Source organism: Notolabrus celidotus, chromosome 1, assembly GCF_009762535.1.
Source record: "Notolabrus celidotus isolate fNotCel1 chromosome 1, fNotCel1.pri, whole genome shotgun sequence".
In the NCBI taxonomy this organism is placed as follows: Eukaryota; Metazoa; Chordata; class Actinopteri; order Labriformes; family Labridae; genus Notolabrus; species Notolabrus celidotus.
The window spans coordinates 28,715,995-28,728,657 of record NC_048272.1 but is presented as its reverse complement, the minus strand read 5'-3'; the positions used below and the strand labels follow the sequence as shown (position 1 = coordinate 28,728,657).

The 12,663-nt window shown below is 35.7% G+C and overlaps 1 protein-coding gene across 3 annotated transcripts in view; it reads left to right on the top strand.

Annotated features, from left to right (window-relative positions):
* The window catches only part of itpr1b (inositol 1,4,5-trisphosphate receptor, type 1b), a 104,109-nt gene extending 94,140 nt beyond the window's left edge, over positions 1 to 9,969 (top strand). For all 3 annotated transcript variants that reach the window (XM_034692074.1, XM_034692083.1, XM_034692065.1), the window contains 2 exons: positions 7,131 to 7,292; positions 8,665 to 9,969. In XM_034692074.1, the coding sequence (XP_034547965.1) occupies positions 7,131 to 7,292; positions 8,665 to 8,751 (249 nt within the window). In that variant the 3' untranslated portion in view covers positions 8,752 to 9,969. The remainder of the gene's footprint in view (positions 1 to 7,130; positions 7,293 to 8,664) is intronic.
* Positions 9,970 to 12,663: the final 2,694 nt, after the last annotated feature.

The following is a 12,663-nucleotide window of genomic DNA, read 5'->3' as shown; positions in this document are numbered from 1 at the left end:
GTGTAAGAGATCTTTAAAAAGTATATTTTTTTAAGTCAGTAGAATATACAGATAATTTCTCTATTCTTTTTCATAAAATATGCTATTCAATAATTTATGCATCTACAAAAGAATCCCCATTACATTTTACTGCAGCAACAAAAACAGTTTGATAATATATAAACTTTAGAGTGATTTTGTTTATTGTTCATTTTGTACAAATGTGTTAAAAACATATAACTGATAACTGTACAATTTAATAAAATATCAAAGTTATAAATGTCAAAGAAGAACGTGTTAGTATGAGGACTCGGTATTTCAATTCCAAAACATTTGAGTAAAATAGATGCAGGCACACACACACACACACGCATGCTAACACAACCACACACTTAACACGGCACTGTGCTCGAAGTGATTGAACAAGAAGACTGTGAATGTGAAATCAGAATCAAAAAGAAAACCGATAGTTGTTATGTTTTGGTTCTTCCATCAAACTTGTGGTCTGCTAGCAATTAGAAAGTATTTTAACTGCCAAAGGAAAGCCCCTTCTTCTGAAGTGGTTGCTTCCCTGACGCACTTGTACTGCTGTCAGTTTCTGACACAGTTTCAGCCCACTCAGTTGCCTTTTTGCCTTGATCTGCTACACTCAGTCTTGTGAGGAACCACCTGATTTGGGATTAACCCCCATCCTCTTTCCCATTAACCTTGCACCCCTCTGAGCCCAAATGAGTTCGTCAAGGGTGTGTTCTGATCAGTACTTAGTAGGGTCAGACGGAGCAGAGAGGGCACACATGGTGCGAAAGACCCTGATGACCTGTCAGCTGACACAGTCGTCCTTAACGTTACTGCTCAGCTTCACATGCAAGTGTGACCTCGATGTCTGAGTTGCCCAAAAAGGTTGCACGGTTCATAAAGCTCCTCTCATATAATACATTTTTAACAACAAGTATTGACATTTTTCACAACCTTCAGCTGTGTTACAAGAAAGAATACAGATTTCTTATTTTGTTTTAATGTATTAATGATGGTAGATGTAGAAACAGGGAAGAAAGGACTTTGCATTTCAACTGGTACTGTGGGACAGCTGTGTAGAAGAGGAGGGAGAAGATCAAATAATTACAAAAATCCTGAACACTGAACAACTTGCAAAAAATATTCTTGGCAATGTTTCAGTCCTAGACCTTCATTAGGCAAAGAGTATAGATATAGAAACAAGGAATGAAAGGACATGCTCAGAGATATAATGTATTTATTTTTTTCAAATATTTAGAAACAAACTATAAAACTGAATGCAGAGTTTAATATCAAACTTGTTAGATTTGATAATTACAAATATTTTTTGGTTCTAAACTTGGCAAAAAAAAAATCAACTGACCTTGAGATTTAAAAAAATAAGTTAGTTTTTCATATGAGTGTTAAAATCTTCTGTATTTATATTTTTATATAGACTATACAAATCATTGTTTTTCATATTTTGGTTTAAATTAAAGCCAAAAAGGTTAAGACAAGATAGAGACGGTTCACTTATTACAACAGCTCACAACTCACAGTAGAGTAAAAAAGTAATCAAGTGACATTTTTAACATTTAACATAGCCAACATTAGCCTTCAGTCTCTCCCACTGTTTTTCATTCATTATTCATTCATTCATTTACTTTTTATTTGGTGTTGGGGCAGCATGGAAGACCAACAGAACAGAAGTGGGTGTAGAGGTCAGGTTACTCTGACAATGACTGGGACTGACGTCAATGGTAAAGAGTGCTGAGAATAAAGTGTCAAATCTAAGGTGTAAAAACATGAGTCTTTATTCACACTCATTGCCCTCATTCTTGTGATCTTCAAAGCAACAGGATATTTCACCTGTAGAAACAGAATTTAAAAAATCTGTAACCATAAAAAATATATAAGAACATGAGTGTCTCTCAGAACAGTAAAATATGCTTAAACCATATCTGTCTGTGTCTAATTTAGATGTGCGGTGCTGTTTGCTTTTTTTTTTTTTTTTAAGTGAGTGGGCTGTCAGCTTATCAGGTGGCTTGCGGCATGACTCTGACGTTTTATGTTGCTGTTTTAACCACATAGCATCCTGTTTCTCTGTTATGGCAATGTGGTTTTAATAATGAAAGATGTACTTCCGTCATTTCCATTGAACCAGTGTGAAGTAGAATCTTTATTCATAGCTGCACTTCTCAGTTTACTGGAAATGCTTGGGCTTGTAAACACTAGGGATGGAAACAAGGCAGGGCTTGACAAAGTCAAACAAATGCTATTTTTTCTACAACACTATTTTTTATTATTATTACTATCTTATTGTATGTCGGAAACATACTGTACGTAACAGTAAAATCTATCTTCAAACTTCAACTGAATTGTCGTTACTTCTTCTCTGACAGAGAGACCTGTGAGAAAGATAATAATAATAATAATAATACATTTTATTTATAAAAGCGCTTTAAAAGATTCTCCAAGCGCTTTACAGGAAAATAAAATTATACAATAGAAAAGCAAAGGAAAACAGTGCAAAAAAAGCAAAGAAAAGCAAGGCAGCAAAATAAAACAAAACAAGAAAAAAATCTATCAATTATAGTTTAAAAGCCTTAAAGATGATATAATAAATTTGATAGATTAGATGGTAAAGATTGAACCATCTTAATGATAAAACTGCTCGTTCCTCCTTAATCTAATACATCAATGTTCTGATGAGTATAAACTTGTGCTTATTTAACTATAAGTGCTGTTATTCTAATGTTTTGATTTAATCAGGAGGGGATCTAGCAGGTGAACTAGGTAAACACAGCCTTTGTCGCCCTGCATTCAGGAAGTGGAACCTGCTCACAGCCGTTGTCTCCTTTCAGAGTACTCGTTTACTGTTTTTTCAGAGTTGTGTGATTCCCCTTTGGCTACCTTCTGACCTAGCACTGGTTTGTGGTTTGGAGGAGCGTACTCACTCACACATCTGTATCCAAATCAACCACTGAAACCTAGGGACTTTTTCAGTCCAGTTTCTGCACAGCTCTGTTTCTAGCCAGGGACCTTGAGGGCTTTGCAGCATCCTCTCTCTAGGTGGTTATGCAGTCAAGGGCAAATGGTACAGGCATGGTTGTGTATTTACATTGTGAAGAATTGAATACAAATGTATTTCCATGGGTAGCTGTGGATCCAGTGTTTCTGGATCATGTTTATATATGGTTTCCTCTTTGCATGGTGCAGTTTCAACCTGCATTTGTGGATGCAGCAGGAACTGTGTTCACAGAAAATGTTTTTTAGATGTGATCTTGGGCCAATGCAGTGACTTCCACTACAGAGTCATTTCTGTTATAAATGATATTATGTACTAAAGGTGAAATCCCTAAATTCTTTGCAGTTTTATGCTTCATTCCAAAATTGTTGAACTAATTGCTCATGCAGACCCTCACAGAGTGGTGACCCTCTTCTTTCTTAGAGACTCAGCCTCTGTGTCATGTAAGTAACATTACTAACATGAGGCAAACTAACCTAATAGACGGGTGATGTACCTCCAGGTGATTTCTTTTTAGCATTACACAACTTTTTCATTCTTTTGTTCTCCCCGTCCTAACTTTTTTTAAACATGTTGCTAGTATCAATTTAGAAGAGCAGATCTTTGTCATATTATTTTTTAGTTTTAACATTTAGGGTGTAGCTTTTGCACTATTTTCAGTTGAATATAGGGATTTGAATGATTTGCAAACCTTCAAATTCTCTTTTTATCAACATTTTACCCAACATTTTTGGGATTTGGGTTGTACTTCTTCTTATGCTTTGGCATATCCAGAAGCTTGTTTGGACAGTGCCTAATAATATGTAGGTAGTGGTGTACTGCTGGAGTACCTTGACTGCTTATTTTATTCAGGAAGATCTTAAAAAATATAACTTTATCTGATATTTTGGTTCATAAAAACATATATGTATAACTCTCATAGTTGTTAAATCTTTTAAAATGACCCCCTGTTCCACTTCCTGTTGATCTTCAAATATACTTTTGACCTGTAAGTTTACACCATCAACCACATTTAAACAGTTTGTAACCATGCTATGTTTAGCTTTAAGTCGAAAGTAATTGGCAAACTTGTGAAAAACTATGTTTAAATCAATAAATATGTATAAATGAAACTATTATTTATATAACTTTTTTTTGCTTGTCTATTAAGAGAATTCATGGGCAGTTAAAGGAATTATTTATTCATGTTTACCAGTTATTTCTCTGAGTGAGCTACACAGAGTGTAGTGTCTCAGAAGCACTAAGTGTCACGCCTACAAAACCTGTTGTTCTTCAGTGACAAGAACCATCATTTAATATAGTTGGTGACCCAGAAAAAATACACCCTGTTTCATCTGGGACTTTTTTTACTCTTTGAACTTGCTTGGATTGCAGATGAACTATGTTTGCAACAGCATAAAAAACATTTCAAATATGAGTACTGACAATGTCATAGACGGGGATCCCAAATTTGGCTTTCTCATTCAAAAGTCATGGCACATTTTGGTTACAAGGCGAACAAATTGCAACAAAGCATACACTGAGGAAATGATTGCCTGAACTGACTTACACTTACAATCAGCACCTACTGGAAATTCATCCGAAAATGTTAACTCCTTACAACAGATTCCTTAACAGTTCTTTATACAGTATTTACAGAAGCGATAAAATCTGTGTTTTAGTTGAGCAAACTTAAGTCTTCTGTCCTATACACTTTAAGTCTCCTTTTTTTTACCAGCTTAGAAACATTGCTGAATTTAGGCCCATTGTATCTACAGCTTAAATTAAGATTATCATCCATGTATTTCTGCCTGGTTGATTTACTGTAATTCACTTTTCACTTGCCACCGTAAAATATCCCTAAATCAATTATAATTAGTTCAAAACGCTGCAGCTGGGCTTCTAACCAAATCTTCCCAAATGTCTCATAAAACACCAATTATGTTATCTTTACACTAGCTTCCCATAAACTTCAGAATACATGTTAAGATTCTTATCATCACTTTCAAAGCCCTGCATGGACAGGCATCTGCAATCCAAGCAGGTCCTTGAGGTCCTCTGGTCCTCTGTTTGTTGTTCCACACTCCAAAGGAGACTGTGCTTTTGCTGTTGTAGCTCCAACATGTTGGAACTCTCTGCCACTGGATTTAAGATCAGCGGTCTCAGCTGACACTTTCAGAAAGCAACTCAAAACCCATTTATTGTATTAAATACTTAATGTGTAGTGTACTGTTGCTTGCCTTTCCTGTGCTGTAATGTTTTTTTGTTTTTTTAAGATTGACTCTTTTTGACTGATAATTATATTTTTACAACATGTATTTATTTATTTATTTTTCTTTAATCCTTTTTGTTTGTTTCTCTTTGTAAAGCACTTTGTTACCTCTCTTCTTGAAAAATATTATTATTTGTATACTTATAATTGTTGTTGTGTTGTTTTTGTTGTTGTTATTTTTTATTTGTATTATTTGCGTTGTTATAGTTGTTGGTATTATTATTATTATTATTATTATTGTTGTTGTTGTTGTTGTTGTTGGTATTATTGTTATTATTTTTGTGTTATTGTTATTATAATCATCATCATCATCATCATCATCATCATTATTATTAAGGAAAACTCATTTTACACATCACTGAAGCAAGTCCCATTAAAAAACCTCAGTTTCAGCTTGATGGCACACTAGATTTCAGCACTTTGTATAACAGCTTGTTGCAGATTTTTTCTGTATATCACAGGAGCATTCAAGACAAACCTTTTATTATTTTTTGTTTCTTATTCTTACAAAAAAATGTATCCAATGAAAATCATACTTAAATCTTAAATACACACAAAGGGCAGGGGGCATACAGATGACTCAGAGAACTGTATGCAAATCATGTGTCAGGACACAAAAGTTGATAAATGTCATCTATTAATGATTTTTAAATGTGAGCCATCCACAATGGAAGTTTGCTAGAACAAAAAGAAAAATCAAAACAGAAAAATGTAGTCAAAATGAGTCCAAATGTTTCAAACAGAGGCCCCAAGCTTCTTACCATTTATTTTATTTTCAATTATTGGTTGACAATTCTGTCATGTGGATAACCAAAACCAGTTCACGTAGCCAGATTCTGAAGCACAGTGGAGTTGTTGTCTTCAAGTCTTTCAGCATTTCTTTTTTGCTTATACCATGCTCATGCCTAGAGCTGTTTGAATGCATGAAGGGGGAGTTGAGGAGCCCTCTAAGGCTCCAAAGTGAGACAACTGACTGTCAGGAGATAGAGTCTTGTGATAAACCCCTGAAAAGAAAAAAAAAGAAAAGTTGACCAGAGCTAAAAAAAAATTAATGGCTGGTCCCAAAATAAAATCAACAATAATCCATCATTTGATTGACATTTATCACAAATTGGAGACATGAGGATCATATTTATTGTACATGAATGTAGAAGAATGAAAATGGTGGATGACTTTGAACTGAATAACCCATGTGTGCTATTTGATGAGCAACTATGAAGACGAGAAAGTGCAGTCCTCCACAGTCTATCAGATAAAACTAAATTGATTTCCCTTTAACAAGCCTTCTGAATATAGTTGATGGATACAGAGACCTTACAGAAGTCATTTACACTTAGTTATTATAATTTGCTGGTGGAAGATAAAGCAAACATAAAAGCAATGTATTTCTTTAGCCCTTTTAGCACTTTGTGAGACATTGCATGTATTATTAAATAAGAATGGGTTTAAGTTTGCCCTTTTTATTGTGTCTATGGTAAGACAAGACATCAGGGAAATATACAACCAATATGTAAACTACCTGTTCCAAGTGATTTCAAGAATAGAAACTTGAAAAGTTCCTTATGATTGATTAGATTCTGATTTATAGTAGGCTTTGAATCACTGGATACTACCAAAGACCAAACACGGCTGAAATCAGAGAGGGCCTTGTACTAACACTTGATGCCTTCTGTGCTTTATAATGTTAAAGATCTCCACTACACTGGCAAATAAAAACTGGACCAGCTTGTTTGAGTCAACTAAATTTAGAATAATTCTAATCACTTCTGAAAAAGCTGTAAGATATTGGAAAGTAACACAGGAAATGTGATGCATCTGTTTCATCATGAGCTTACAAGGCCGCCGTAAGTGTTCACCTTTTTTTTTTTTTTTTCACAGGAGCACAACTTAGACTGGTTCCCAAGGATGCGGGCTATGTCGCTGGTCAGTAGCGATGCAGATGGGGAGCAGAATGAGATCAGGAATTTGCAGGAGAAGCTGGAGTCCACCATGAAACTTGTGTCCAACCTGTCGGGCCAGCTGACCGAGCTCAAAGAACAGGTTTGTTTAACGAAAGAGGAGACACTGACAGAGGGTCTTCAAGTACATCATGGGGAAATCATAATGTGTGAGACATTAAGTGTGAGACGGCAGTCTGTGCTTGAGGTTTGTGTGCTGCTCACTGCCCTTTAGATACAGAGCTCACAGAGCAAAAGGTGGTGAGTCATAGTTCAGCTAGTTCATTGCTCATGAGGCTCTCAACTTGAATCAATTTTTACCATCCAGCAGCGTCCAAGATTGTAGTTGCTATCTGTAATGTATTTATTTATTATTTTTATACCTTGATAAGACTTTGTCCTCAAAACAGGACAAACCCCAAAAGTCTGAACCTTTGCTTTGAGAGAATAGTTTTAAAAGGTAGCGTAAGTCCTCGTGTCCGAATGCCTACTACTGCTGATATAAAGTGTATAAAGGCAAAAGAGGCATCTGTTGCACAATAGCTGCAATCCTCTGTTTCTAGTAAACAGAATTGAAAAATATCTTACCCTTGAAATGAGAACTCTTTGTGAGGAAGTGAATGTAACCAAGACATTCTGACCCAGACAGGGGAAATGATTGTGATGTTGCTGAAAGCAGCGAAGGGCATCGTGGTAGCAGTCACATTTTTGGTACAAAAAAAAGTGTAAGGACAGATTTAAGTTGTTGTTAATATAAAGAAGAAATAATTAAAAGCTTTGAAAGTGTCAATTTGTGAACCTGAGGATTTGAATTTAAAGCTTACATTTGAAGTATTGAAGTATCATTCAAAGTAAAGCACAAACGGAAAGAAACGTGTTTCAAGAGTTCTCTGCATCTTCGTTCAGGGGAAAGTTGTCTCAATTATACTAATAATTTAGAGAACCTCCCTTTAACTGAGTTTAGACTATCCACTTAATATCTTTTGATATATTTAGATTCAACAAATCTCTCTCCTCAGATTTATTTCTCCTTCTCCACTCATCACAAAACAGTTTGTCTCAGTTTTAATATTGTTTTGTTGAGGTGTTGAGGTGAAAACCTCTCTCTGTAGTTCTTAAAGTTGATTCTTAGTAGAAAATTCATTCTTATACCTGCTGATATAAAGGTTAAGACATACTTTATGACTCATGTGCTTTGCTTGATCTCTGAAATTTCTATCGACAGAGTTTCAGTATTAGTACTTTGTATTCTGTTGCTTTCGTCAGAAGATACTGCAAAGTGTGACATGGCTGGCTGGACTTCAAAAGCTTCTGTTTCTCTTCAGCAGTTTGCAGAGTTTGTGCAGCTCAATGAATAAATGAACGGCTATAGATTAAGGACACAAGAGGTTTCCAACTTATTCAGCAGAGGAGGACGTGTATGCCAAACAGCTACAGGTGAAATGATCTTTTACAAACATGCCTTTTCTCTACAGATGACAGAGCAGAGGAAGCAGAAGCAGCGGATCGGCCTGTTGGGACACCCTCAACATATGAATGTTAACCCTCAGCAGCCAGCGTAGAGTCAACTGACAGCACCCAGAGGCAGCTTGGCATCGGCTGCTCATGTGTAGTCTTTACTCAGAGGTTACACACTATGTAAAGTGCACTGAGTGTGAGTGTTACTCGTCACAGTAGGAATACACTGTAACATAAGTAGGAATAAGGCAATCTGTAGCTCTACCCCACGCATGTGTTACTCCAGACAGTAACACTCATCCATCGTTTTTTTTCTGTTCAGTCCAGTTTGAATTGGTGCCAAATGTTTTCTACACAATTATTGGATGGATTCTTCATCACATGGCCTTTACGAGTTGAACTTGAAAAATGTTAAAGCTGACTGGACTGAGAGAATTAGTCAAATTTGTTTTTCATTTTTTATTTCACTGTTTTCTATTTCTGGCGTAACGAGCAGTATTAAATGTCTTATTTTTGTATGTTGTGCAATATAATGAATTGAATATGCAACATCATTAGTGTGAGGATGTAAGTTCCATCAATTATGTCTTATTTAAAAGTGGGCCAATGTTTTTGTTTGAACCTTAATGTTACTGGATAAAATACAGAGTAGTCTCTACTAACATAAATATAGGAGTTATATTAAGCTGACTTTCTCAACTTTTGTCTTTTATTTCTTAAAGATGTGCTTACTTCTGGAGTGTAAACAGCACTCAATAGAGATAGTTTATTGTGTGAAAGCAATATATACATTAGTTTTCCTCACCTGTGAAATTCAATTGTCATATTTCAGTGCTAACTCTTTATAAAATAAATTTGCTTTCTCTTTAATTTGGTTCTAAGGGACGTTAGGAGTGTTTTGTCTCCTTGCTCAAATATACTGTGTAATTTATTCAGGATCGCTCATGCTTTTACAGTTAGCTCAGGAGTTGTGTAACTTTCACTCTAACAAAAGTCATGAGTATAGATTTACGTTCTGCAGTTAACCTGTTCCATTTGTGCCTGTTTTTGGCCTCATTTAAGGTCTCTTGTTTGTGCAGAGGCACTTATTTCATGTTCATGTTGACTTATATAATAGTTAGTTTTCATGCTACTGTTAGAAGGATCTTTTTTGACCTTTTTGTGTACAGAAAGTTTGTTGCTTATATTTGCTTTTGTATAGAAAATGAGATTGAGTAAAAGAACTGTTACTCATATATGTTAAGAATAACTAAAATTCTATGTACTGTCAATTTGTATATTAAAGTAGAAATATTTATTAAAATTGATGTATTTATCCTTTACCCATTGTTGTGTTTTCTTACTGTGGAGCTGATGACACAAATTATTTTTAGAGAGTTGCCATATAAAGTCAATCAATAACTGGATTTATTGGTTTCATTTTTTTAATCTATTTGCCTAAAACTATATACTGTGTATAATTGTTTAAAATTGTTATCATAAACTCACCCACTCGGTCACTGGTTCATCTTTAAAAACATATATAAAGTCAATGTATTACTTTCTTTTGACCATTTTAATTTGATTATCAGGACAAAACAGATATGAGTATGCAGTTTGTATGAAATATAGAAATTAAAACATATAAATGTAATATTAGGACAGGGAGGGGAAAATATATAGATACATATACCAGCTATTAACAATGCACTGTCTATTAAGCTGTTAAATTCAGCCTGTGTTTCGGTTCAATGTTAATTTTGGCCATCATCATGATATTGTTTGGCTGTCAGAGAAATTGTCTCAATTGAGGTCAGCAGATGTCAACAGTACAATTGAAATGTGTGTAATAAGCTGGATGTTAGAGTATATCTGAGTGGTTTTAGGGCCCAATTGTCATGCCGTATTAACAACACCCTACTTGTTCTATGATGAGCTTATCCTGATCTGCCTTTCAGCCTCATATGATGAGACTTCCTCGAAAATGAGGTTCTTTTCAAGGAATAATCCTCTAATAAATTTCAAATTTCCCCCAAAAATATAAATATATTGCACAAGTTTCCCTTTTTAGTGTCCATAGCCTTCATACTCACTCCAGATATTGCTTACTGTCCAGCGTGTCACTTGTAATCAGTAAACAACTGGTTTCTAAAAACAGGAATGCAGTGTGTAACTTCTATCACTGTTTACTGCAGGAATGCACCTACCATAGTGTAAATAATTGCCAGCTATTATAATCTTTGAAAAAAGGGTTGATCTAACAATAGAAGTACTATGGGTATAAGACAATGAAGCTCCATATAAGGACCTGTACAGAATTGGATATGGATGAACTTTTTTTTGCCTAATTATTGGATTTGGATTGGATTGGGGAAAAAACGAATAGTTTAAATTTTAAAAATTAAAAATATATATATTTATGTATTTAAATATTAAACTTGTGATGCAAGTGGGTTTTCTGCTTTGAGAAGGCGAGTTAAATGAATAGTTATTTCACTTAACCACAGAGATAAAACTAAACAATATTTTCTATAGCAAAGCTGTCCTTGTGAAAACAATATGTGAAAGTTTAGGAAAGTCCTGAAGCAGCACAAAAGTACAACGTCAGAAAGGCATGTTAAAAAGTTGCATTAATGTGAAAAGCTATTATAAAATAGTTTATTCATATGAATAGGCCAAGCCATTTGTCAGAACAAGTATCCAGATCTCACAGACATATTTGGAAATGTATTCCCTCAAACACACGTAGAGAAAGGAGACTCTGAAACGTAATTTTATTTTCTTCATGAGCTTGTTGACTTTGAGGAGAAGTGTTGGCAGTCACCCTTTTCCCGCCTGGTCGTTTCCGGCCAAGGGCTCCCTTGTTTTGGACTGTTTCTATCTATAGCCTCTGGCTGCTTCGGGACGTCGGCGGGTGGAACCGACAGACCAGTCGGGCGCTCTCGGTTGGTTGTGCGCATGACGTCAGCGACAGGGATCCGCTCCACGGTTTTCCCTTGGCCATGAGGAGCTCAACGTGACAGTCCGCTGGGTACAAGCAGGTTTAATACTATCAGTACAGCAGCCGGTGTGAAAAGGAAAACAAAACACTCCGCCAAAGCGACACAGTCATCCCGCTGCAGGTGCACGTGCCGCACGGCAGTCGGGCACAGTATGAAATTACACAGTGTCCGTGTACAGCGAATGACACATGCCAGGCACAATAATTGCCCTCCTGGCAGCAATAAAACAACACACTTGATGTTATGAAGTTATCGTACATTTTTATTATCTGACTCATTGTCAGCTTTTATTATCGAGTAGCTTAATGAGTTGTCACGTCTAAGTGCACAGGCTAGAGTCCATAATTATATATATATATATATATATATATATATATATATATATATATATATATATATATGCCTATACAAAACACAAAAACATAAAAAATATAATTTATATAAAAAATGAAATAAACTCCTTCCAAAGTAGAGCTGCCCAACGCATATCATTCACACTAGTTTTATATTATTTTATTCAACATTAAAATATATTTTAATAATTGGATAATAAAAGAGTTTAGTCGTGTTATTATAATACATTTCTTTTTATTATAGAGACAAAGTCTGTGACACATGGATCCACTTTGGTTTGAAAACACTTATTCTCGTATGTCACAACTTCATTGTTTCAGATCTTCAGCTCCTTTACTGATTTTTTGTTTTTATTGTCACGCGCCTCGGAATAATGTGTTTTCAGTCTTTATCGTAGCAGTTCATCATAAAGGCTGTCAGACTTTCAAATAACGATGTTCCACCGTTTCTGGTGGGAAAACTGTTGCTCCACTTTCTACCTTGTAAACACAGTCGGCACTAGAAACACGGTGTGCCTGGAGAGCCGGAGCATGGTGGAACACGAGACTCAGCCTCAGCGGAGGACTACTACAGAAAGGGGTTGTACTCAGTGTCAGCACAAGGGGAGGAGGTGTGTGTGTGTGTGTGTGTGTGTGTGTGTGTGTGTGTGTGTGTGCGCGCGCGCGTACGTGCGTGCGTTCG